The sequence below is a fragment of the Aythya fuligula genome, chromosome 1 (assembly GCF_009819795.1).
Source record: "Aythya fuligula isolate bAytFul2 chromosome 1, bAytFul2.pri, whole genome shotgun sequence".
Classification (NCBI taxonomy): domain Eukaryota; kingdom Metazoa; phylum Chordata; class Aves; order Anseriformes; family Anatidae; genus Aythya; species Aythya fuligula.
In genome coordinates, this window is record NC_045559.1 from 205,121,197 (window position 1) to 205,148,890 (window position 27,694).

The window sequence follows — 27,694 nt, forward strand, 5'->3', positions numbered from 1 at the left end:
TGCTAAGATGTATTTGGTGATGGAAAGTGTTTATTCTGAGCAATGGAAACAGATCCCAAGACATTGGTGACAGCAACTACAACGCAGGTGAAATATTTACGCGCAAGATGGCACCGAGGGCTGCTTCCAGCTGTCTGCACTTTCATTTTTTATTTTTTCCTTCGAGGTGAGGCTGTCACATCCATGCTGCCATCAACGTGGCCTCTCCTCCGGCGTATCTGGCAAGCAAAACACCGAAAAGCAGAGCAGGAGGTGGCCCCCACGGGGCATGGTGCTGCTGCACCCGGCCCTGGCTGGATGCAGAGGGCAAGCTGCCAGCAGGACTTTGTCCTGCTCCCCGTCACGCCAACGGGGCCGTCCTGCCAGCTTCCCACCCACCTTCCCGGCCGCTTATCGGTGTCCCCAGCTACAAAGGTGCTGCAAGAGATTGTCTTGAAAGCCTTGATGAAGTCCACGTGTTCAGCCGCTGCTCCTTTCACAGCCAAGGCCGCCTCAGGCAGCAGCTGAGGCGTCCCAGATTCTTCCCCACCCCAAACCCCCCCAGGTCCCTCAGCCGCTCCTCACAGGTCTTTTACTCAAATATTTTCTCAAAGCATTCGCTTTGGGGTCGCTGGTGATGAGGCATCCCAAAATGGCGGGCTCACACCAGGCCATGTGGGAGTTTGGCGCTGCCCTGCTGTGGATTTCCCTCCCCTGCGCCTTCCTGAAGCTGTTCCTGGTGACAATAACCTCGTGTCCTGTGGGACAGGGATTTTGGGGGATGCTACTTTTTGGGAAGCCCCAAGAGGGAAGGGGTTGGGGGCTCTTGTAGGGCCGTGAGCCTTCCCTCACTCCTCATAGCACAGGAGTATGAGGTGGGATGCCTCAGCCCCACAGAGCACCACCTCAAGGCCCAAAAGCTCTAAAAATCGACTCAAATCTTCCCCTATTATGTTGAAAGGGGAGTGTGCCCCCAGCTTTGGCCCCGGGGGAGCTTCCTAAGGAGGGGGCTGCAGAGTGGCTGCATTTCAGCAGCCCAAACCCCAAAACTGGGGGAAGTTTTTCAGTCCTGGTCAGGAAACCTTAGTGAAGCTGGTCAGCTGGAGGCAGGAGGGCACTGCCTGCATCTGCTGCTGGAGATTTCTGTAGGGAAATTGTTCATTTCCCAGTGAAACACGTCAAAAAAATCCTGTATTTTCCTAACTTCCTCTTAGTATCCATCAAATCAAGGGCTCAGACTTGGTTGTAACGTTCCCAAAAGATGGCACGATCAGATCTCATCTCAGCCTAACTAAAAAAAGCCTAACTTGTGTCCCAGGCCCTTCCCCAGCTTCGGAGCCCTTCTCTGGCCACGCTCCAGGGCCTCGATGTCCTTCTGGGAGTGAGGGGCCCAAAGCTGAACCCAGCACTCGAGGGGCGGCCTCAGCAGAGCAGAGCCCAGGGGGACAAGCACCTCCCTGGCCCTGCTGGCCCCACTGCTCCTGTTGAGCTCATCACTCACCCGAAGGCCCCATCCCATTTTCCCCAATAAGGTGGGAAACACCCCATAACGAATCACTATCACATAATTAAACACATGCTTTAGTTGGGTTCTTAATTTAAGGACAGGTGTGTCACAAACCAAGTTGCTCCTCCAGGAGCCCCCGTACATGCAGGGCCAGGCTGCATTAATATTCCCTTTCCACATCCAGCAGAGACAAAGCTCACCTCCCCACAGCCATAATTAATCCCCCAAAATGCTTCATCACGACGAGACTCTCGGATGCCTCACGTAACAGCCTCCTCCTCGTTTAGTTTGTTTACCCCAAGCAGAATTACCACTACTGAGGCATTTCAAACGACACGCATGAAATCCCAGGCATCCGAAGGATGAATTATATTTACCGAAAAGCACCGATTTCACGTTATCTGTACACACACACACCTCAGAAGCAGCAGCTGGAGCTGGGTTATTCAGATGAGAAACGTGCTTCTAATGAGGGGGCTCCTGTTAGCTCCAATCCAGCAGGCAAGCGCATGTGTGGCTCTTCAAAGAAGGGAAAGAGCAGGGCCCGCTTCAAAGAGGCGACTTAAAGCACTGCACACAGCAGAGGGAGGATGAGCAGAAGGGATTTTCATCACACAGTCCCCACAACTTCACACCAGAGAGTTTTGTAGGGTGGGGAGTTCACGTGGGCACGCCAAGGGCTGGCTTTCCCTCTTCCAAGGGAAACTTGTCTCAACAGAGGCAACGCTGTCGATGGAAGGCAGGAACAGAAGCATCTCGGTGCCTACAGCATCAGAAGTCACCGCCAGCGTTGTGGTTCAACGCAAATAGCTGACAGGCAACTGGAAAGCTCTCTGAGCTTCCTCAGGTTTATGGGAAGTTCAGACATGGCATCAGCAGAATGCAAAAAATGGATATTAAGGGGAGAATTACCCTCCCTGCCCTCGACGCCGTGCTCGATGCCCCCCAGGGTATGGTCCTGGCCCTCCAGGCACGCTGCTCTTCTTCAATCCAGATAAAAGAAGGGCTCGTCCGGGATTTGAACCCGGGACCTCTCGCACCCTAAGCGAGAATCATACCCCTAGACCAACGAGCCGCTGCGATATTGCTCCTTTGAGCACGCGTTACGCCTTCCAGAACAGAAAACCAAAGCAATTGGGTTACGTGGCCTTACAGGGTGACGTTAGGCTGCACCACACAGCTGTAATTACGCCAGCCTGAGATTCTGGAGAAGGCTCAGTGCTTCTGCTGAAACCAGCAGTAATCTCCTCCTGTCCTCAGCAGCCAGCTGCAAAGTCACAGGGGACATGATTAGCACTAAAAAACAGCCTAAAACCCCCCCAAAAAACTCCAAACCCTTTTAGGTATGTCCACAAGCTACTACATGCGACTACACACACATTGCTCTGCTCTTTTTCTGCATGTTGGAAGCAACACACAGCCCAGAGCCTGCCATCTGGCAGCAGATCAGACCAAAGGCTGGCTTATCCTGATCACAAAAACCACAATAAACTGGTCAAAAGAGCAGCTAAAACCATAGCACACCGGTTTGAGCAGTCACCGGTTTCCTGTTGACTCTTCAGCTGAAAAAAAAAAAAAAAAAGAAAACCCAGACACTACCTGCTTTTTAAATGAAAGTCTAACCTGAAAATCCGTACTGCACTCAGCGTTAGGGCGTTGCTTCTATTAATGACATGTGAAGCTCACAGAAGATCGATCCATTGATAAACATCAATAAAAGGAAACGTATTTGACACATCTGCATCGAAAAGTGTGAGAAAGCAGCCTTAGTGACCACACGCAGCTGATTTTCACCTCTTCTAGCCAGAAGATGCTTCCTGCCACAATTTCTGCTCGCCCACCATGCTCACACCAATCAGACAACGCTGGTGGCATTGCACTGACACACCAAAAACCACCCAAGGACAAAGCACACAGCCTGAATTCTGCTGCAATGCTTTTATCATGATGAACAGTTTGTTTTTTCCAACTACCTTTGTGCCAACACCGCCAGCTCCAAGAACAGGGCAAAGGAGCTCAAGCGTCTGCGTCCATCCATCCAACTGGCTCAACTTGGAGCACAGACAAATTCGTTTTAGATATTCTACACTAGTCAATGGGATTTTTTTCTTGTCCAAGCAGGCTACGGGGACATTTCCTTCCCAAATCAACCTGGAAAATAGAAGAGGTAGAGAAATCCCCGCTAGGAAGTGGTTCAAAGGCTCTGGATGCAAGGAGGCATAATGTTTCTTTCTCAGCATGCATAGGGGAGATCAATTTCCACCTAATTCAGCATAAATGAATTAGTTCTTTTATATAAAAAGAAAAAAAAAACCCTTACCTGAATGAAACAGATCCCTTCCTAGAACTGTCACTGTTTTATAAACACACACTTTAACCTTCCAGGTTGATTTGATAAAGCAGAGTCAGCAGCATTTTTATCAGGGAGCAAAAGTCTGGATCCCTCAGTGCACACATTTCCATGCTGGGTTGGAGCGATACCAGCACTGCTACCCTTGTTCTTCCCACTGAAGACTTTGTATCACTCATTAAATAATCTCTAAAATGAACCACTGCCCCGATTTGAGTACGAAGCATCACTGTTAAAACAGTTTTTCTGCTTGGATTTGGTACAGCTTCATTTGTCTGACCTTCAGCTAACCTTGCTGCCTGACACGTCGGCGTGAGGTTGGTCACCAGCCACTTCTGCTTGGAGATCCACACACAGCGTTTTTCCCCAGGTCTCGTAGAAAGATGTTCATCAACGTTCCTATCAGAGCACATCTTGGCTCTGGGGACTTGTTCTTGTACCACAGGCACCCCATTTTTTCCCACAAGGAATCCGTGAGCCACCACAAGAAGCCAGCATCGCCCTGGTTTCACCGAGGGCAAGTTGTGCCTGACTGATCTGGTGGCCTTCTGCGATGGGATGACTGCACCAGTCAACAAGGGAAGACCGAGCAATGTCATCTACCTGGACTTCTGTCCTTTGACGTGGTCCCACGTGACATCCTGGTCTCCAAATTGGAAAGGGATGGATTTGAAGGGTGGGTCACTGAGTGGATAAGGAGTTGGGTTGATGGTCAACGGCTCCATGCCCAGGTGGAGGCCGGTGACGAGCGGTGTCCCTCAGGGATCTGTCTGGGGACCAGTGCTGCTTAATACCTTCATTGATGACAGATGATGGGATTGAGTGCACCCTCAGCAAGTCTGCAGATGACACTGAGCGTCCAGAGGGCCACGAAGGTGATCAGAGGGCTGGAGCACCTCTCACTGCCACCTTTCAGTATTTGAAGGGGTCTTACAAAAAGATGGAGGACTCTTTACTTATGTAGAGAATGACAGGACAAGGGGGGGATGGTCTTAAACCAAAAGAGGATAGATTTAGATTAGACATTAGGATGAAATTCTAGGGTGGTGAGGCAGTGAACAGGTTGCCCAGAGAAGCTGTGGATGCCCCATCCCTGGAGGTGTTCAAGATCAGGTTGGACAGAGCCTTGGCCAACAAGATTTAGTGGGTGGCATCCCTGCCCATGGCAGGGGGTTGGAGTTAAACAATCTTTAAGGTCTCTTCCAACCCGAGCCATTCCATTATTTCCTGCCTGGGAATCAACTTGAGGTCTGCCTGTGTCAAGGACACCTTGAAAGTCCTAAGGAACGGGTATCTGTAACATCAAGAAACTCCCAGCTTGCTGAGTCAGGAAATTCAGCAGCCTCATTTCAGGCCACGCTTCTCGGAGCTCACTGCCAAGTCACCCCTCAGCTCAGCGTGCTTGTCCAGTGCTCTGACAAGTGTAAAAGCAAAAAAAAAAGTGGATTTTCCTGAAACTGGATTTTCACATACATACTCTTTGCATCCTCTTCAGGAGTAAGTCGTAAAATATTCAGCCCTTCTGACCGACGACTCAAGCAGCTCTTCTCTCCTTCACGCACCCTTCACCACGACACACGTCTCCCTTTCCAGTTTTCCCCAAGCAAATAGCAGCTGCCAGATCTGCCCAGCCCTTTTATAGCCGGGTACACAAACTTTCCCCGGCGGATTCAACCCCTGCAGAACATTTCACCACCCTCGAGGAGTCCCGCTCCGTATTTCCACTCCTCTTCTGCTCTGCAGAGGGTTTACAGTAACTCACCGAACGCATCTCCGTGTTGTGATGAGAAGTACCCTTTTCCTGCCACTCCAACTCATTATTTCGGGCAGCTTTGCTCCAGCTTGTCCTTCGGAGTGTTTACTCTTGAAGTAGCCACTTATTCTCCACTAAGATAAACTACGCTAAAGGAAAATGCTCTTGAATGTAAACAGAGATATTGCAGCAGAAGGCGTTTCAGCCAATTTGGAGAAAATCTGCTTCTAACTTACATCAGCACCGAGTAAAACACGTAACAAAAACCTGGAAGGGAGGCAGAGCAAGAAACCATACCCCTTTATCACCAAGCCCCATCCCTGACATGGAGCGTAACCGTTTCTAAACACAGCCACAGGTCTTCATCCTCCTCCTGGATGCAGGAGGATCCCGAGGGAATTCAAGCAGAGCAAGCTTCACCTGCAAGAAACGCGTGGCAGCAAACTGCAAGCCTGAATCTCGGCCATCTTATTGCGGAGCAGGTCTCCTGTAAACACAGAGCCAAGCAGCTCCCCTTATCTCCTGCAGACAAACTCCTCCAAGCGACCTTGGCACACGGCTTTACGAGCGATCAGCTGCTGTTCCCTGGCAATTTGTGCTTCCACCTGCATTTCATTCCAAGGAGGAAAAAAAAAAAAAAAAAGCAGAACTAATTTACCTGCTCTCTGGCTCTGGTTATGCAAGGCAAGCTGCTGAACCGGCACGGGTCAGCGGGTGCAAGTTTGGATGTTCTTTACAAGGTGCAAAACGCATGGGATTGTTATATTTATAAGTGAAAGGGGTTTTAACGCAGTATATATGACACACCCAGTCACAAAGTTCTTCATTTTAAACTAAAAATTGATATTCTGAATTCTTGGTGCAATAGTGGAATCGTAGGAAAGATCCCAGAGTCATAAGGGTTGGAAAAACCCTCCAGGATCACCTGCTCCAACCTCCCCCTACCACCAATGTCACCACCAAGCCCTGTCCCCAAGCACCACGTCCAACCTCTCCTTGAACACCCCCAGGGACGGGGACTCCCCCACCTCCCTGGGCAGCACAAAGCCACGAGCACAGACCTGGGTTCAAACAGATATCGATGATTTTGTCAGCATTTGGCCTTCCACTTGATCAGGAGCTTCTCCTTCCTAAAGATCAGGAGCTTCTCCTCCCTCCCTAAAGCCATCAAAAATTACTAAGCAATTTTCTTCCTCGCTTCAGTTTCAAGCACGCTTTTAGCCTGGCATTTTATTACGCATTAAAACGCTCTGATCCCCACCGCCTGCGACAAACGACTCTCTTAAAGCATGAAACATCCTTAACTCGTGCCCGAACAATGATCCTCTAGCAATGCACACGGGGAAAAAAAAAAAAAAAAAAATCCAGACAACATTAAACAGCGAGAAACGCACCCACCATAAATCACGTCGCTGTACAGTTTGGGATTAGGATGAGTTGCCACTAGCAACAGAGCCCAAAAAAAGAAATCAATTCTCTCCCTATATATAGAGTCCTCGGAGCCTGCAACGGAGTCAATGTTTTCAGCAATTTGTCTCGGGGAAAGTATTAGCAAGCCAGCATGTGAGCAGAGAAACATGACAGCCAGACGCAAAACAACCCTAAAACAAGGTTTTTTCTCCCTTTAAACAGAATAATAATAAAAAAGAACAACTGGAAAGATGCTGATGAGAGCGAATATTTCATTCGCCCTCTTCATAATAAAGGCAGGCAGTCTTTACAGCAGCAGTGTTTACAATAAATATGACAAGTGGTTTTCTAGCTGACGTGCATCTCAAATTATCACTGATCTTTTTTTTTTTTTTTGCTTTAAATGGGGAAACCAAACAATAAAAGAGACAATTTGGACACATGCAAAGGTATTTCTGCTGACGGCTTACCCAGAACTGATTCGTCACATTCAGCGTGATTTGGTGTTTCTCTAAATACCAGCACGTTGAAATTCCGAGGTTACTGAGAGCTGCAAGAAAACGGGGGTGTGACAAGTCCCTTTGATCCCCCCCCCAGCACCTTTCATCATCCAGGCAGCTCGTTTCAGCCTGGAGCTGCAAAACGTTTTGCAGGAGGCAGCGACAGAGATCTCACCTTGCTCATCTGTCACATTTCGGGGATCTTGACGGCGCCTCCCAGCTTCATTACAAACATTTCCTTCCTTCCTTTACCTTTAGTTTCAACGCATCCACTTTTTCTGTAAATAATGCACTTCACGAGGCTACGTTTTCAGCAGCATTGACAGAAGTCAAATGCTTTGTTTTAACTCATACAACAAGAATTACCATCATGTTTTTTCCTCGTAAAAGGCAGATGCTGTCCTAGCAGTGCATGTTCCATATCCTGGGTTAGTTTTATTCATTTTTTTGGGGAGTGCTTTTTAGTAATCCACTGGAAATACGCAGTCCAAACTGTAAAAATTATCTGTAGGTAATTTATCTGTATCTTGGGTTATTCCTTATGAAGTTCCTTATGAAGTTTTGGGGTGGGAACACAAGATAAAACTGACAACAACTGGAGGAAAGGAGGGAATTTCAGGTGGTGTCACCCCAAAAGCCAGGTGAACCAACCCAGCTTACATCTCTGAATGCAGATCTCAGAGTAAGAAGGCAGATTCACCACGCAGCTCTGATAAAATGCTGCTGGTCACAGGGTTTTTTTGGGATATTCAGCCTGGTCATACAACAGATGCAGGAATGGGATCCCTCAGGCACTCAGAAATGCGATTTGCACGTTCCTCCTCACCACCAACCTCTCACCAAAGCCTTTCCCAGCCAAAATAATTCAATGCTACATCATTGTTAGAGGCTGTGGTCCACACACATCATGGAAAATCAAGGATCTCTGCCACTGTGAGCACCTGTTCCAGCCAAGCCTCAGTAAAGTCCCCCTGTTCCCAGCTATTTGGGGATTTCCACCTTCTCTGAGCCAGGTGGGACTTGGAAGAAGCCACAAGAGAGACACCAAAACTGACCCCAAATTCGGGAAGCAGCGTACTTCGTGGCAATAAAGAGCAAAGGAACAAAGCACGCTCCTGGAGGCAGAGCACCTGCTGGGTAGAAAGGGAAAAAACACCCTAGGGTTTCCTTCCCAGGGCTGGCAGGGCACTGCCTGTCCTTGAACCAGGTCTTCTCACCTCGTTTCTGGAATGAGGGGAAGTTCTTCCTTCTACCCATTTGATCTAGGAAGGGGCTGTGAATACAAGCAGTCATTTCCAGGGCTGCTTTGATGGTTCCCTATCCAGGGAGAGACAAGACAGAGAGTCCAGCCCCATCTTTTTTTCCAAAAAAGCAGAAACTTAAAGTCTACTGCCACCCAGCCTCTTGGAAAGGACATTTAAAAGGCTACCAGAAGCCGTTTCTTCTTGCCACTGGCTCTTCTTCACCTTGCTTCCTACCCACAGCAGCAGCAGCTGCTACAAACACCTGGGCAGGGGAAGGAAAATCCTCCCCAAGGGCAAACGCAACTCGGGTGCTGCACTGGGAATTAAGAAATCAGTTTTTCTTATACCTGTAGTGGAAATTCCTTTACAGGAACGGAACTTTTTTATTTTCCCTGATTGAAAAGCCCCAGGAAAAGCAGAAGTGAAGCAGGGGAAGATAAGGCAGAGTGTTTCAAACATCAACAAAATTGGGGCCAGCCCTTCTCTAGCGTAAGGTTGAGGTAGGCAGCTAATTTTAGGAAGGAAAAAAAATAATGAAAGGGTGAGCAGATCAACTTCTGGAGCGGGCAGATCTGCTTCAGGCACTCACAGAATGGTTTGGGTTGGAAGGGAACTGGAAATGTCATCCACCTCTGGGCACGGACACCTTCCACTCCGTCAGCTTGCTCATGGGAGAGTAGAAAAGATTTGGGATGTGTCTGGATTCAGGAAAACATCCCCTGGGCTGCAAAGATCCCATCGGGGTTCTTGTGAGTGTCATTAACTGGACAGGAGCACTGCAGCACTGCCAGGTGAAGGACTTGGCATTAAGCAGCTCCAAAACCAGAGAACATCAAAGCAACCCTGCTATGGGAGATGAAAGCAACAGGCTCCATAATCCAGCCCACGGTGTTTAAAAGACTTCCCAAAACTCAGAATAAAGCCTGCTTTTGACAGCCGCAGCCCCCTGAGCTCTCCAGCAGTGGCAAACCGTGGCTGCAGGTCACAGAAAGTGTCTGGACTTTGTGTCCAGACGTCTCCAGGACATCAGGAACAGCATCACTGCCACCAACCTCGACTTCAGGTCCCCCCAGAGATGGGCAGACACCAAACATCAGCTTCAGCCATCGAAGATTTACAGCCACTGAAGGTTTTCAAGTGACAGATTCTCACCTCCTGGGTGAAATGCGTGAGCTTCAGGTGTGTACAGGAACTGGATTCTACATCCTCCCTGGTTTTCTATGCAAGGTTCAGAGCTACTAGCCAAAATCTGCTTTCCCACAGATTTATACAAAGCTGATATTAATATTTCAGAAGGTTTTTCTAGCCCACGTGAGCATCACGGACATCATTTATGCGCTGCGTAATTTTGACAGGTGAGAAGTTTTAGGGCAAAAGCTGCCCTGAAAGCCTGCACGTTGCTCAGCCCGTCACACCAAGCACTTCTGGGCCTTTCCCACGGGGAAAAAAATCAGAGCTCAAAGTGAATCAAGGCACTTTAAGTCTATCACCACCCATAAAGCTCGTGGTGTGAAGACTCAGCACCTCCCAAATCGTTATTCCACTTCTGAGCTCTTCGCTAGTTTTGTGTATTTCGGATGCAAGTGAAAAAGCCAATATGAACTACTTTTACTGCAACTCCTTGCAAAAACTGCTGAAAATAATTCTCTTTCACCTCTAACTGTTTAGGAAAATGAGGAATATCAGGAATTGCTACAAATTCCACCAGTAGACCCAAAGATGTTGGTTACAGAAAGCACTGCGGCACCCACAAGGTATTAATGTGCTGCTATATGGAGAGCTGAGGTCCTTCAAGAGCAAGGAAAAGGTGAGATTGGCCAAAGATGTAGAAAGGAAACCAAATCATGAGCCTTAAATCTTTCTGATCACAAACTCACCCATCTTTCTGCTGGTACACCTGAAAATAGTAACAGAAAGCACTCCCCTTCCCCTCACCCTCTGGATTCTCAGTTTCACAAAGATTTATTCCTGCTTTTGTATGGAGAAAGGAAAAATCACCTAATATAAAAAGATTTGCAAACAATCCAAGGATAGCTTCAGTGAAAAGAATGGCATTTGGTTAATGATGAGGTCCTGAAAAGCAGAACACCCAGCTCTAAAAACACACGCTCATCCACGTTACCTGGCTTGGAGGTTTGCTATACAGATGTGTCACTTCAACAGCACCCCGATAAAAAAGCACAGCCCCATTTAATTGTCACCTCCAGGGGCGTTAAAGGGAAGAGGGGAGAAAAAAAAAAATAGTGTTATGGTCCTCTAAGCAAAAGTGTGTGGATGCTGCTGGCTTCCTTACCGCTCAGCCTCATCTAGAAGGTCCAACCTCTCTGTCTCCTTGCTCTCCAGTGCGGTCCCACAGCTCCTGGCCTTCTAAATTTATCAATTTAGAGCGCAAAGCCAGCAAGATCTGCTCCCCAGTCTCCTGTCTGGACATAATTTCAGGTACAGGCTTGCATTAAATAAACATAAATCACGCCAGCGCTCACGGGGGAACGCAGCAGGCTCGTGTCAGCCACCCAATTATCTCCCCCAGAAAAATGATTTCCTCCCATCCGATGCTGGGGAGGAGAAATGATACTGGGGAGGAGAAACCACGGCTGTTCCTCCGGGTAAGAGGACAAGGAAGGGGAGCAGCTGTGGCACAGGATGGAGGTGGAGCAGGGAGAGGAATTCCCGCTGGGGAGATACCTGGAGGCACGGCTGGTTTCGAAGAGCATCCGTGTGCTCTGGGATTGCCAGGATAATAAATTACCAAGAGCTTATCACCGCGTGCTAGTGCTCCATTTGTTCATTCTTCCTTCTACTTTGGATGGAACTGAATATTGGGGGTGAATTCGGTAAAAGTGGTGTTTCTGGGTCTATAAACTGTGTGTTTATAGAGCTGGGGGATGCCAACGCCGCAGCAGATCTCGTATAGGAAGTGTGAACGCTCTGCCTGCGTGCTGTGCCTCTCACACAGCTCCGTGGGCTAAAAACACGGGGAAGAACGGTAGAGGAGGGAGAACATAAAGATAAAAATCAGAAGCAGGACTTGTTTTTAAGCCAGGTGTTCCCAGGCAGCTAGATTTACCTGCCATCTGATTTAGTCCACCTGGATCACATGGGGCTGATGAGAAACAACCACCCAAAGTCGTGATTGAAAGACAGGACAGGCACCCGGGGCATAATTTGGGTTCAATTTTAAAAAAATAAAATAAAAAAATAAGGCCTTCATTTCTGTCTTTCTAACTTTTAGAATTAAAACCAGAAGTATTTCTTCCTTAAAAAAGAGTTTGGAGTAATTCCTCAAGTTTCCAGCCATCCCTAACACCGCCAAGAACATCTCCCAGAGAATAAAAGTTCATTCATTCTGCTATTTAAACACCTTTAACGGTACCTTTGATCTGGGATCATCTCAGAGTGTCATACCCTCAGGAAAAATCGTGGCTTGTTTGGGTTCTCTGAATGCCTGACAGCACCCACCCAGACGTGGGGCGAGGATATTTCACCCAACTCACAACGCTCTGACAAGGAACGGCTCCAAACACCAAGAATTTGGGCAAATCTAGGGGTAGCATCCGCGTTTACTGCAGCAAGTGGGGAAAAAAAATAGATTTCAATAGAGTTTTAATTAGTTTTCTCAAGCATTAAATGGCAAAATTGCATTTATTTCTGAAGTAATACAACTGAACTCGTACCAGCATTAATTCAATCAAAAGACTAACTTAATGCACTCTCTGATTCATTTAGCAAGCTGTTGCTAAAACTTTAAAACCTAATAAAGCACACGCACGAAACCCCACTACTTGGAGCTATTATAAAACTGTAATTCATTGGGAGCACCCAGCCTGGAATTGCTTCGGTTCGTGCTGAAGCTGATGGGGTTTTACAGCACATTTTTATGAATATGGGCACAGGGCAACCTTTTTGTGTGTGCTTTTATACAGAATGAAAGACCTGGAAGATTAAATAAGCTCCCTGACTTTAATATATAGAATTTTTGTTTTGTTTTGTGTTTTTTTTTTGTCTTAGTCATCAGAAAACTGAAGTGACAGCCACAACATAAGGCGAAAAGCCCCCCAGGAGCAGCAGCTGACCTCAGGGAGCAGCCGGGAAGGGGTGCCCAGCGATGCTGCAGTCAGATAACCACCCTCATGTAGCCTCTGCCCCCCAAAATTCTCTGCTTTCACCTCCACCACGAGCAGGGGAGGTGCGATCTGATAACACCGCTTCCCTCAGCTGTCAGGACAAGCTTCCCACTCGCTCGCCCTCGCCAGGCGCAAAGGATTTCAAGTCCCGACGGGAGACGGGACCGGCCGCTCCCTTTTGATCCCGAGTTCCTGGAGCCGCGTCAAATCCAAATGTTAAAAAGGAAATTTCACACAATTCGAGGCAGCTTTCGTGAGATGAGATGCAGACGGAGCCCGGTTAGACCTTTTGGTTAAAATATAACCACTTCAGAGGGAGCGACGGCTGTCCCCTTCTTACTATGCAAGCCCCTTAGGACAGAGGCATCTTTCTATATTATTATTATATGATAATATATTATCATATAATAATAATATAGATATAATATCCTTCTCTGGAGATATTCAGGCTGACCTTGCAGGCACCGTTTACGAAGCCTCCGTGCAGGTTTAGCTGGGAGGCTGAAAGCCCCGTCTGCAAAAACCGCTCGAAGCGCCACCGGCAGAGGATGCGAAAGCTGCCAAATTCACCTTTTTCCCACCAAACGAGATGAAACAAACACGACAGAAGAGCGTAGGGAATTAAGGCAGGCTACGCTGATTGTGTCTGGAATGATCAGAATGCCCTTCCTCTTCCCAGTGCCGTGACGTTTGTGGGATGTCCTGGACGCCTCCCGTTCCCCTTCCACGTGGGGTTTCGGAGGTAGGGGCTGGGATTAAAACCACCCAGACCCTCGAAGGGAAAAGCCCTGCTTATAGGATTTGGTCCAATGGGTCCCAGGAAGGGTTTGGGGTTCCTTTAAATTGCCTGTGCCATATTCTGAGACAGCCAGGTAGCTTGGTTGAGCGACAGCTCCTCCTTGCATGGTCACACCACCAGCTCGCCACCGCTGCTTCTCCGGGGCTCTGCCAAGGAAAACCCTGCTGGGAACGATACCGGGGTAAAATCCAGCAGGAAAAACACCACCCCCACCCCTGAAAGGTGAAGAAATCCCTCCAAAAAAAGGAGGCGTTCAGTCCAAACTGACAGCGCAGCGCCTAGCAAACAAGCCGTGCATTGTACCAGCAGCAGAATCCTCTTTTTATTATCTTCCAAGGCAAACACGTCCTAAAGGCTGGAGTGCTCCTGAAAGCCCGTAAAGAAACGAGCCCTGAAATTCAGGCTTCCAGAGCGAGCGTTGGCACCGCGTCCCTAAACCAGAGCTCATTCATATGCGAGCCTTAAAGCCAAGAAGTGGGGAAAAATATTAATTTTTCTTCTTGACACAAGTAAGAAGTGCATCGGTGCTCTCTGAAATCGCTGCTTCTGCTATAAAAAATACAAAGGACATTAAAAACAAACCTCCAGCAGCTCACCAAAAAACTCTGAAGCTACTCAGAAATACCCAAACAGGAGATCCATTGCGTTTTACACACCAGTGTTTAAAAAAAAAAGAGGGAGTGTGGTCCATTTCTCAATTTCACTGTGCCAAAATAGGCTTGAATCCTTACACTGTGGCTATGTTTATACTGAAACCTATTTTTTTTTACTCAAAACTTGGACTTCCACACCCAGTAGGCAACATTTTTATATTTTTTTTAAATGCATTCCAAGCTTCCCTCAAACAGCTCCAGTCAAAACAGCACCAGATTTTTTTAATTCCGTCAAGAATGCGAGGATCTCATTAAATAACTGCCTAATTACAGGTAACGTGCCCAGACCGCAGATCCTGTGGCATCTTGAACTGGAATATTATTCAGAAGCAACAACCACCAGCTTTGGAGAGGAAAAAAAAGCTGAAATTTCTGCCACACGAGTACTCCGGCGAAGAATTATGCCGCCTGTCTTCAACTAATTTAGAGAGCTCGGAGAGAGGAGGAGAAAAACCCTCACAGTACTGCAACAGGCACTAGTGGTGACAAAGATCACCCAGAGAGGAAAGAAATGCATTCAACTCTGAAAAAAAAATGCAGGATTTAAAGAAATTTAAAAAAATAAGCTTCTAGATCCTCTAGATCTAATGGTTGTGCAAGGAAAACCTTTCCAAGCGAGTCAAATTAAAACTAATGTAATATTTTCTGTACTGTGTTCTTGAGTTTTCCTCGTACCTCTGCTGTTCTCTGCTTTGTGGAGGTGCAGCAAGGAGAAGCTGTTGGCACACAGAGCTGCCCTGCTCCTCGTTAAATAACGCCACGGACGTCAGGTCTGCTGGATGGAGCAAGCAACCTTGGAGGAGAAAGGAAAGGTGACGGCGAAGGATGAGTTTCTGAGCAGTACGAAGGGGAAAAAACGAGGGTATCTTTATGAAAAAGCCTCCCAGCCATTGCAGCGAGGAAGTTTTGAACAGGAATTCAGAAAAGGGTTTTATCAGATACCCCCTAGACAGAGGCAAACCAGCTCTGGAGCCCAGGATGGGGTTGAAGGCTGTGAGCAAACTGCATTCCCTGCAGCTGGGGAGCAGGAAGCACAGGACGAGGTGAGCTCCTCACCACCACCTCGCCTCAGGGCAGGAAAAGGAAAAAAAAAGGAAAGCTCTCCTAACTTTTCAGGATCTCTGAGAGGATCCTAGTACGTATTAGTGTCCATACATACAAATACAGGTTATTTTCCAGCTCTTTTTCCAGTTCCTTCTCCTCCTGCAGCACCTCCTGCACTGCGACGAGACTTCAAGGCAATCAGGGCTGACAAATCTCTGATCCGTCGTGTTTAAAACTGGAACCGGGGCTGGTTTCTCCTCCAGTGAGCGTTGCCATAAACCTTATCAGGAACCTACCGCTGCAGTCAGCACGATTCCAGGAGCTCAGGCAAATTCCACGGGCGAGTACAAAGTATATTCACAGCAAAAGGTCACACGCAGCTGGGCTAGGGAGAGCCTAACTCGGTCCAGAAAAGGACACGTTCCAACTAGCACCAGCTAGCTAGCTGCAGGCACACATTCATTCACGTTTTGGTTTGTTTTTTTTCTTTGTTTTTGCCCTTTTTGTGTGTATTTTTTTTCCTTAAATCCATCCTGCTCACCCAGGCTTGTTAGGGCAGAGGCGAGACAGGATGTTAGAGGTGTGGAAGTGATGTTAGAGGTGTCCAAGTGCCGTCCTCGTACCGGGAGCACAAATAAAATCCCCCTCGGAAACAGATGTGACAGCCAAGGAGTAATTAAAATTCACAATCAGAACTGGGTAAAAGAAAGTAACAGGGGAGAAGAACAAAAAAATAAGTTGTCTGGTTGGAAGGAGGGATCGACCTTCAGAGGGCAGACCTTTGGAGGAGAGCACACACTGCACGAAGGCAAGGGACAGGGAAATTTAGAGGAGAAGGTGGCTTTACCCCAAAAAAGATGAATGAATGTAGAGGATAGATGCTGGACTGGATGATGAGAAGAGAAATTAAGGAGGGAGGAACCACAAGGACAGAAGAGAGGAAGGAATAGGCAGCACCTGAACGTATTTGCAAGCATCTCTGGGACACGCAAAGATCACGAGTCTATGATTTTGGCAAGTCCTTCTGCACCAGGCATCTAGCTGAAGCTGAGGAAGAATTAAATTTGGTTCCCCAGCCGCTCATTTCTCTCCCGCTAGCAAAAAGGCTCACGGAGCCACGCAGCCAGCAACACCAGGGGATGGATTTACCTACAAGCAGTCCCATTTTGGGGACGAAAACTGGGAAAGGTGTGTTTGCAAGGGGGTGGAATCCCGAATCCACACGGCTCACCCAGAATGAGAATCCCTGTGATCCTACAGGGCGACAGCAAAAAAAAAGTTGGGGAGCAGAACCAGCCCTTCAGCAGCAGCCCAGACGTTAGAGAGGATTAAAACTGCCACGTAACCACAGCCTCGTGTTCGCTGGCAAAGCTTGAAAGCAAGGAAAGAAGACAAAAAAAAGACTTTTTGAGAACGTAATATCAAAAACTGCGGAGGTTCGAGGAGTTCTTCTGGAAGCCAGGCCTTGGGATGACGTCCAAGGTGAAGCAAGCATCACCTACCGAGTTTGTGGAGCCTGCAGCACGCACGGACCTCACAGAAATCCCAAACCCAAGCGTGGATCACGTGGAGATCTTTACATTTACCAATTAAATAACGCAACGTCTGAAGCCAGCATAAAATATAGGAACAGTGCCAACACCTTGGAGAAATTCAGCCATTCACAGCCCAGTTGGCCTTTGGAAAGGAGATGAACTTGCTCCCTAGAAGAAGCTAGGGGTGGGCAGACCAAAGAAGTCCTTCCAGCCATGGAGAAGCTTCAAAGGATGCCCGTTTTGCAGCGAGAAAGCTTAGGTTGACCTTTTTTTGGGGGAAAAAATGCACCTTTCTCCATCACGGCTGCAGAAGGACGATCTTTTTCTAGTCACGCCAGCGCGGATCCACCACGTGAAAGGCGGTGCTGGCTGCAGGGAGCTCGAGAAGATAAACACACGCCATGCCTAAAGCCGAGCCAAGGATCCCGAAAGCATCCTGAAGCCCTCGTTCCACAAATTCCCCGGCACTGAGCACGAAGAAACACAGCGCAGAGCCACGCCGAGGTTATAAACACAGGAAGGTATTTTTAAACCCGTTTCGCACAAGAGTCTTGTCAAAACACAACGCAGTTCGGGGGACTGCCGTGGATGATGCAAATTTTCTCAGAATCTGAGAATTTTAGGCTGTGCCCAAGGTTGTCCAGCACCCCGGGAAGCTTTGAACCCAGCTACCTGCTTTGCTTTGCTTTGTAGGTGTGATTTCCACAAGCAAAATACTCTGCCTCTTCTTCCCAGCCTGCGTGACCCGAAGCTACATCCTCGGCGTGCAAAACGCTGCGTTATCGCTGGAAAAGAAGATGGATTTGAGATTGAATGAAACACCTCGGTTTGGGGGATGCGCAGCCCTCCAGGAGGTGAAGCATCTGCGGAGAAAAATCCAGTTCCACCTGCAGAAGGAACCCCGTTTGGAACAACCAGCAGCTCAGCCTTCATCCCCTCCAAAAGGGGCTCTTTAAGCCTTCCAACCACAACCATTTAAACCGGCGCTGAGCTTTGCATAAAAAAAAAATAAAAAATATATCAAAGCTGCTGGAATGAAAAGTATGTTTATGATCTGGGGCATTGCCAGAAGTCATCCAGCTCCTGCTCCGCCAGACAATGGACGTCTTTTGCTGGAACTCATCAGGGAACTTTCTGATCTTTTCCCTCGCATCTCGTCTTCAGGACAGAATATTTGAGGTTTTGTATAAAACCGGCCCGAAATGATATTAAAAAAAATGTAATGAAGAGCGTTGAAGCCCAGACAGACACTTGGGTTTATAAATAATGTGTACACGATTTCAACGCCTCCGTTTAGAGGCTAATATATACAATAATTATTTGTAGCAAGCTCACATTTGGAAATATGAATTTGTAATCACCAACTTGCAAACCACGCATGCAAAGCTTCCCGGTGCCGCTCCAGCAGCTGAGCGGAGCTCAGAGCAGCACAAACCAGCACGAGGCTGTGCCCTGCCTGCGCTTGAAAGCTCAAACGGGGCTGCAAAAGGACCCCAAATCCCTCAAGTTTTGGTAAAAAAGCAGGGTTCAGGTGAAATTTAAGACTTTGGGATAGCGGTAGGGTGCTTTCAGCAAGCTGAAACCAAGCTTCTCCCACCGGTGACACGCACAGACCAACGTCACATCATCCTCAAAACCCTCCTCAGCTGTCTTCAAATGGAAAAGGCCCCGGCACCACAACCTCAGATCCTTTTTTTTTTTTTTCTCCCAGCCGTCATTTTTAAGCCACAATTCCCCCGTTTTCTCGCGCTCCGCCACCTGCTATCCGAAGGAACCGTGGACACGACGGAGCTGCCACCTCCTATCGCATCACGCCACGTTTAAGGAGTGCTTCAATCCCTAAAAACCACACAGTGCTTCTGCAAACGCAGGCTGAAACACCAAGCAGAGACTACGGACGTTTTGTGAGCACATCAATGAATGAAATATTCCAACCCCATGGCTCAATCCACAAATTAACATCAGAAATCAAGTCGCATTACAGGCAAATATTTTAAAGGCAGCGTTTTCACGTTCTCCTCTTTTCATACCCACAGGTTCAGGGCAGCTTTCAGCAGACAGGCTGCAGTGATTATGAGCACCTGAAGGATAGGAAACGCTAACAAAACCTGGAGTAGAGCAACGGGACCCAGCCCTAATCATCTAAAAATAATCTCCTATCCGGGGGGGGGTAGAAATTCCTTAGATCTGTTAGTTATTACTCAGCATTTGCTGGTAAAACACTGCACGGATGATTATTTTGATCTAAGGAGGTGAAGGCTGGGATCTTTCTCCCTGAAAAAAAAAAAAAAAAAAAGGTTTTTATATCCACTGCAGGCAAACAGGGGAGGGAAGAGCCTTGTCCCTCTGATTTATTAGGGGAGGGCGTCGTGACAGCGAGACAAACAGCACGCCAGCTCTCAGAGCGGCCACATTTGCATTTTAGATGGCAATATAAGGCACAAAATCTGATCAAAATCTGATTTAATTAACGGGTGGGAGACACGCTGCCAAAAAGAGAAGGGCAGCAGCAGCCCCACGACCCAATACTTGACAGAAAACCCTAAAATTTCTACAATTTGATCCTCTCCAAGCGCAATCATTAATCCTCCACCTAATGCTGGGTAGCCACTACCACCCTATTTCATTAAAGGCAAAGTTTGGAGTTAAAGAGGAGCAAATCACATTAGTTAACATGAATAATAAAAAACTAATAACACGACGCCGTTGACGTAATGCAGATTTTCCCCTATTGCACCGAGTTTTAAATCATAAATGCAAATATCTTGCAAGTTTCTGGTATTAAAAAAAAAAAAAAAAAGGCTTTTTTTTTTTAATCTATCTATTTAAAAGTGCTGTTCAAAGCTCTTTCTAGCAAGATGTAAATCATCGGTGGTTTTAATGCATCCGTAATAATTGTAACAGCCTCTTACAGGCAGTAAATCAAAGTCTATTACACAGAGAAGCACTGCTGAAAAAAAAAAAAGTGCTTTTTCTGTGTTATTTGTGACTTCTTTAAAAAAAAAACATTTCCCCCATTGAAGCGAAGAGGAAAAAAAAATAAATAAAAAAGTGTTTGCATTGTGTTAGCTGCAGTTATAATTTCCAGCTGTGTCAAAAACTTTAACAGCCTCAAAGCAGGAAATCCAAAGAGGAAATTCCATCGTCAGTTCCTGAAGTTTTGTAACTCCAGCCTTCTTCCAAAAAAGCTGGATCTTAAAGGGAATTTCGGCCGCGGTTCTCTGCAGCCTTACCTGACGTCCTCGAGGAGCTCACATTCTGCCTGGTGCTTGGCCTGAAGCTTTGTCATCTGCTCGACCTGGATGTTTTTTAGCTCTTGTGTGACTTTCACCTGAAAAAACAACGAAACAACAAACCATATGAATCTTCCGTGGAGTTTAAATCATATTTTTTTTCCCCATTAAGATACGATTTCCCTCATTTATTTTGAAATTGCACGTTTTGGGGCAAAACTAAGGCACAGAGCGGAGAATTAAGGGTGAAAAGAGGCTGAATTCAACGCACGCTGCCACCTGAGAGGGCTCACACCCCGCAGGAACCTCACGCTTCGGCCCCAAAATTAACGAAAATGCCGTTTTATTCTGAAAGATGCCAGGAGGAGGAGTGCCCGATGGGTTTTTAGAACAAAAAAAGCTTGGAAAAAATAAAATATCTGGGCTACAAGGGGGGAAAATCGACGGCGTGTGTATGTTTAGTGCTTAGGAGCAAGTTAAACAATTTTAAAATTAATTAAGATTTCAAAAAAAAAGATATTTAAAGAATTTCCTTTAAAGGCAGCCCAAAAATCACAGTGGTTCTCAATGCTGCATCCAAATAACCCTTCGGAGGGAGGCTGTGGTCCTGCTGCAATTTGGTGCTCATTAAAACCCCAAATCCCATCAGCCCGGCACCTCCTGGCAGGTATCAGGAAGGATTTGGGTTCAGAACGGCCCCACGGGGCTGTTTGCTCTCTTTTTTTATTCAAAAAAAGGAGATTTGGGCATTAAAACCCCTCGGTGGTGACAGGGGATCCTCCTGCTGGCTTGGAGGCATCGCCGCAGCCCCTGCGCATCGGGGAGGTCGGGAACGCCTCGCGGTGACGGTAATGGGGGCAGGAGGACCCCAAACCCCCTTCCCCTTCCCCAAATAGGGGGAGGAAAAGGAAATCGAGATCCTAAAAACCCAGGAAAAAAAACCTCCTCGGCTCTGACGATTCCCCGGCAGCCAGCCCCCTGCCACTGCACCGCGAAACAACAAAAAACAGGGAGGGGACGACACAAAACCGGGGGAAATCGCACCAAAAAACGGGGGAGCCCACCCCGCCGCAGCCCCAAATGGGGCAATATGACAATGAGGACCAAAGGCACGGATCCCAAAATCCTAAAACCGCCCCCCCACCCCCTCCTAGTGGCTCCCAACCCCATACCCCGCTCGCTGTCTCTGGCTCCCCCTCTGTCCCCAGCAGCTCGATCCCAAAGCGCTCCGTCCCCCTATACCAGCACCCGCACGCAGCTCGGGTCCCCAACCACCCCCAAAAACCCCAAATCGACACCTCCCCCCCTCGCCGATCCCCCAAAAAGCAAACCACCCCCAACCCCACACGCTGCGGCGGGCGGAAAACCCTCCCCTGCTGCCGCCACCTTTTGGGGTTTGCTCCCATCCCACAAACCCTACAGGTTTATGGCCACCCCTGCTCACCCTCATCCTCGCCACCCGGACCCTAATATGGCCGGGGGGGTCTCCCCGCTGCCGCAGACCCCTCTCTTGTCCCCCCCCACCCTTTGCAGGCCACCGCCCCCTCCTCTCCTCGCCCACCCCACTGCGGCCCCAATTCATCGCTGACCCCCCCCCTCGTCCCTTAAATCTCCCAGCCTGTGAGATCCTATATCCACCAACCCCATCTTTGTGCCCCATATAGCAGCCAGACCCTATATAAACCCCACCAGCCCTCATCCAAACGCAGCCCCAAAATGCAGTCAGCACTGCTGGTCCCCAATCCCATATAGGATCCCATTTAGGATCTCCCCTCCATGCCCAAAAGCAGCCCTAAAACGCAGCCAGACCCCATCCCCTCCAACCCCTAAACACAGCCCCAAATCCCAGTCAGCCCAGGACCCCCCATACACCTGCCCAAGACCCCAACCCTACTGAAACACAGCCCCAAACCCCAGTCAGCCCTATTACCCCCCACACACACACCCCACCCAAAACCCCCAAATTGAACCCAGCCCCAAACCCCACACACCCCCACTGTCCCCTAAACCTACCCAGGACCCCCCCAAAAACAAACCCAGCCCCAAAACCTACCCAGGACCAAACCCTAAGGAAACCCAACCCCAAACCCTCATCACCCCTTAACACCCCAAAAACCCCAAACACCCCCAAATCCCCCTCCTCAGCCCCAACCCCGCTCTCAACCCCAAATCCCCTCAAGTCCCCCCCGAGCCCCAAAACCCCTTCCTGAGCCCCAAATCCCCTTCCTCAGCCCCAAATCCCCTCAAGTCTCCCCCTCAAACCCCAAAACTCCTCAAGTCTCCCCTTCAGCCCCAAAACCCCCAAATCCCCCCCAAATCCCTCCTCAAACCCCAAAACCCCTCAAGTCTGCCCCTCAAACCCCAAAACCCACCAAACCCCCCTCCTCAGCCCCAAATCCTCCCCCTTCAGCCCCAAAAGCCCCTCCTCAGCCCCAAAACCCCTCAAGTCTCCCCTTCAGCCCCAAACCCCCCCAAAACCCCAAATCCCCTCAAGTCTCACTCTCAGCCCCAAACCCCCCCAAAACCCCAAATCCTCTCAAATCTCCCCCTCAGCCCCAAAACCCCTCAAGTTCCCCCCTCAACCCCAGATCTCCTCCTCAGCCCCAAATCTCCCCCCAGTCCCAAATCCCCTCAAGTCCCCTCCTCAGCCCCAACCCCCCCTCAACCCCCAAATCCCCTCAACTGTCCCCCTCAGCCCCAAAATCCCTCAAGTCCCCTCCTCAGCCCCAAACCCCCTCCAGCCCCAAAACCCCCCTCAAACCCCAAATCCCCCCAAATCTCCTCCTCAGCCCCAACCCCCCCCTCAAACCCCAAATCCCCTTAAGTCCCCCCCTCAACCCCAAATCCCCTCCTCAGCCCCAAACCCCTCCTCAAACCCCCAAACCCTCCTCAAACCCCAAAACCCTCCCTCAGCCCCAAACCCCCCCAAATCCCCTCAAACCCCAACCCCCCCCCCTCAGCCGCAAACCCCCCCTCAAACCCCAAATCCCCCTCAAACCCCCCTCAGCCCCAAAACCCCTCAAGTCTCCCTTTCAACCCAAACCCCCCCCCAAACCCCAAACCCCAAAACCCCCCAAATCCCCTCCTCAGCCCCAAACCCCCCCTCAAACCCCAAATCCCCTCAAGTCCCCCCCTCAACCCCAAATCCCCCCTCAGCCCCAAAACCCCGCAAATCCCCCCCAAACCCCAAACCCCTCCCAAACCCCAAATCCTCCCAAATTCCCCCCAAAACCCCAAATCCCCCCCCCTCAGCCCCTCACCTTCCTCGGCGGGGGCTGCATGTTGGTGCGCGGGGGCTGCGCATCCAGCCCGCCGCCGCCGCCCCCCCCCCCCCGCCGGCAGCAGCAGCGGCAGCGGCAGCAGCAGGAGGAGGAGGAGGAGGAGGAGGAGGAGGAGGTGGAGGAAGGCTCCAGAGGGGAGGGGGGGGGGGGGCGGCGGCCTCCGGCCTGGAGCGGCCACCATAGAACGGGGAGGGGGGGGGGGGGAGGAGCCATGAGGGGAGGGAGGGGAGGGAGGGGAGGGAGGGGAGGGAGGGGGGGGAGGGGGGGAGCGGCCGCCAGGGGGCGCTGAGGGGAGGGGAGAGGGGAGGGGTTAAGGGGGTGGGCGGGGTTAGGGGCGGGGTTTATAGGGAGGGGGTGGGGTTAAGGGGAGGGGGTGGGGTTAAGGGGAGAGGGCGGGGTTTAGAGGGAGGGGTGGGGTTTAAGGGGAGGGGGCGTGGCTTGTAAGGGGGAGTAGGGGAGCACGTGGGGGGTGAATGGGGGGCGAATGGGGTAAATGGGGGGCAAATGGGGTAAATGGGGGGCACGTGGGGGGTGAATGGGGATGTAGGGGTGGAAATGGGGTGGAAAGGGGGATGTAGGGGGATGTAGGGGGAGAAATGGGGTGTATATGGGGTGTATATGGGGTGGGGGGGTGTAAATGGGGATATAGGGGGGTAGAAATGGGGTGCACATGGGGTGTGGGGGGTGGAAATGGGGTGCACATGGGGTGTAACTGGGGATATAGGGGGTAGAAAGGGGGTGTATTGGGGAGCGGGGGATAAATGGGGGATGTGGGGGGTGAATGGGGATGTAGGGGGTGGAAATGGGGTGGAAATGGGAATGTAGGGGGGAGAAATGGGGTGGAAATGGGGTGTACAAGGGGTGTATTGGGGTGTGGGGGGTGAATGGGGTGCACACGGGGTGGAAATGGGGATGTATGGGGGAGAAATGGGGTGTATATGGGGTGGGGTGGTAAATGGGGTGCATATGGGGTGTGGGGGGTGTAAAAGGGGTGTACATGGGGTGGGGGGGATGTACATGGGGTGCACGTGGGGTGGAAATGGGGATGTATGGGGGAGAAATGGGGTGTATATGGGGTGAGGGGTGTAAATGGGGTGCATATGGGGTGTAAATGGGGATGTAGGGGGGTAGAAATGGGGTGCACATGGGGTGTATTGGGGTGCGGGGGATAAATTGGGGGCGTGGGGGGTGAATGGGGATGTAGGGGTGGAAATGGGGTGGAAATGGGGATGTAGGGGGAGAAATGGGGTGCGCATGGGGTGTAAATGGGGTGTAAATGGGGTGTAAATGGGGTGTAAATGGGGTGCATGTGGGGTGTGGGGGGTAAATGGGGTGCACACGGGGTGTAAATGGGGATGTATGAGGGAGAAATGGGGTGTATATGGGGTGGGGAAGTGTAAATGGGGTGCACATGGGGTGTATTGGGGTGTGGGGTGCACATGGGGTGGAAATGGGGATGTAGGAGGGAGAAATGGGGTGCACATGGGGTGCGTGGGGGGTGAATGGGGTGCATGTGGGGTGGAAATGGGGATGTACGGGGGAGAAATGGGGTGTATATGGGGTGGGGGGGTGTAAATGGGGATGTAGGGGGTAGAAATGGGGTGCACATGGGGTGTATTGGGGTGCGGGGGATAAATGGGGGCCGTGAGGGGTGAATGGGGACGTAGGGGTGGAAATGGGGTGGAAATGGGGATGAAGGGGGAGAAATGGGGTGCGCATGGGGTGTAATTGGGGTGGAAATGGGGTGTACATGGGGTGTATTGGGGTGTGGGGGGTAAATGGGGTGCACACGGGGTGGAAAGGGGGATGTACGGGGGAGAAATGGGGAGTATATGGGGTGGGGGGGTAAATGGGGTGTATATAGGGTGGGGGGGTAAATGGGGTGCATATGGGGTGTAACCGGGGATGTAGGGGGGAGAAATGGGGTGCACATGGGGTGTATGGGGTGTAAAAGGGGTGTACATGGGGTGGGGGGGTATATATGGGGTACACATGGGGTGTAAAGGGGGTGCACATGGGGTGTAAATGGGGTGTAAATGGAGTAGGGGGGTGTAAATGGGGGGCGCATGGGGTGTAAAAGGGGATGTAGGGGGGAGAAATGGGGTGTATATGGGGTGTGGAGGGTGTAAAAAGGGGTGTACATGGGGTGGGGGGGATGTACAGGGGGTGCACATGAGGTGTAAATGGGGTGCACATGTTGTGTGTGGGGGGTGAATGGGGTGCACGTGGGGTGGAAATGGGGATGTACGGGGGAGAAATGGGGTGTATATGGGGTGGGGGGGTGTAAATGGGGTGCATGTGGGGTGTAAATGGGGATGTATGGGGGAGAAATGGGGTGTATATGGGGTGGGGGGGTGTAAATGGCGTGCATGTGGGGTGTAAATGGGGATGTATGGGGGAGAAATGGGGTGTAAATGGGGTGGGGGGGTAAATGGGGTGCATATGGGGTGTATTGCGGTGTGGGGGGTAATGGGGTGCACATGGGGTGGAAGTGGGGTGTAAAAGGAGTGTTGGGTGTAAATGGGGTGCACAAGGGGTGTAAAAGGGGATGTAGGGGGGAGAAATGGGATGCACATGGGGTGGGAGGTGTAAATGGGGTGTACATGGGGTGGAAATGTGATGTACATGGGCTGTAACTGGGGATGTAGGGGGTAGAAATGGGGTGCAGATGGGGTGTGGGGGGTGTAAATGGGGTGTACATAGGGTGGGGGGAATGTACATGGGGTGCACGTGGGGTGGAAATGGGGATGTACGGGGGAGAAATGGGGTGTATATGGGGTGGGGGAGTGTAAATGGGGTGCATATGGGGTGTAACCAGGGATGTAGAGGGGAGAAATGGGGTGCACATGGGGTGTATTGGGGTGCAGGGGGTAAATGGGGGGCATGGGGGGTGAATGGGGATGTAGGGGAGGAAATAGGGTGGAAATGGGGAGGAAATGGGGATGTAGGGGGGTAAATGGGGTGCGCATGGGGTGTGGGGGTGTAAATGGGGTGCACAGGGGGTAGAAATGGGGTGGAGGGTGTAAATGGGGTTCACATAGGGGTGTGGGGGTGTAAATGGAGTGAGGGGTGTAAATGGGGTGCACATGGGTGGGGGTGTAAATGGGATCGAGGGGTGCACATAGGGTGCACTTGGAGGTGCGGGGGTGTAAATGGGGTGTACATGGGGTGTAAATGGGGTTGGGGGGTGTGCATGGGGTGCACATGGGGTGTGGGGGGCGTAAATTGCGTGGGGAGGTTCACATAGGGTGCACATGGGGTGCATGTGGGGTCCGTTTGGGGTGGGGGGTAGAAATGGGGTGCACATGGCGAATAAATGGGGTGGAGAGTGTAAATGGGGTGCACATAGGGGTGTAAATGGGGTACACAGGGTGCACATGGGGTATGGGGTAGAAATGGGGTGCACGTGGGAATGCAGGCGGTGTAAATAGGGTGCACATGGGGGTGCAGGGGTGTAAATGGGGTGCACATGGGGATGTGGGGGTGCATATGGGGTGGGGGGGGTGTTAATGGGGTGCACGTGGGGGTGCAGAGTTTAGGGGAGGTATAAAGAGGGGTGCACAGGGGGTGCATGGGGGGGCACATGGGGGTGCAGGGGGTGTAACTGTGGGGTGCATGGGGCTGCAAAGGAGGTGCAGGGGGGGATTGCAAGGGGTGCACAGTGGGAAAAGGGCTATGGGGTGCATGGGGTTTGCAAGGCACGCAGGGGGGGATGCACAGAAGGGGTGCAGGGGGTCTGTAGGGCATGCCCATGGGGTTGCAGAGCTCTGCTCTGACACAGCAGAGCCCAGGGGGGGGACAGAAGCGACGTTCCCAGCCCTATTTCGGTGGGGTGAGGGTGAAATGAGGTGAGGGTGAGCTTATTAAATCAGCTGCGAGGGAATCTTTGAAATACCCACGTGCTTTTGGGTTTTTCCTTGAAGAAAATCACCGGGGCAGGTTGCAGGGCACGGGGGCGATTCTCCTAAATGCATTTCCCCAAATGCTCCTATTTCTTTATGGCTGAGCCACGTTACTCCAATTCCCAAAAAATGACCCCTGCCTTCCCTACAGACACCTAAAGGTGTTCGGGCACACAGAAATAAGGGGAGAAATCCCCCTTTACACCCTACATATGGTTACCGAAGTGATTTGGGGGGGCTCGATGTGACGTGGTGGGTGCCGTCCTGGCGCTGGGTACTGTCTTTCTGGAAGGCCTTTGGCACGTTACCCCATAAAAACCTCATAAAAAAGGCGTTGGGGTGAGGGCTGGGCGAGCAGCCTGACCGAAAAGGGGCCGAAG

At 50.3% G+C, this 27,694-nt stretch overlaps 1 protein-coding gene and 1 non-coding gene across 4 annotated transcripts in view; both read right to left on the reverse strand.

Annotated features, from left to right (window-relative positions):
- FCHSD2 (FCH and double SH3 domains 2) overlaps positions 1-23,453 on the reverse strand; it is a 136,145-nt gene extending 112,692 nt beyond the window's left edge. For 2 of the 3 annotated variants that reach the window (XM_032188328.1, XM_032188308.1), the window contains exons 1-2: positions 23,392-23,453; positions 20,132-20,229 (exon numbers count right to left, since the gene is read on the reverse strand). In XM_032188328.1, coding sequence (XP_032044219.1) covers positions 20,132-20,229; positions 23,392-23,412 — 119 coding nt within the window. In that variant the 5' untranslated portion in view covers positions 23,413-23,453. Of the gene's footprint in view, positions 1-20,131; positions 20,230-20,402; positions 20,634-23,391 lie in introns of those variants that run through there. The other variant, XM_032188317.1, reaches the window with a different exon arrangement.
- TRNAP-AGG lies at positions 2,490-2,561 on the reverse strand. Its single transcript has one exon. It is a non-coding gene; the product is annotated as a tRNA-Pro (tRNA).
- Positions 23,454-27,694: the final 4,241 nt, after the last annotated feature.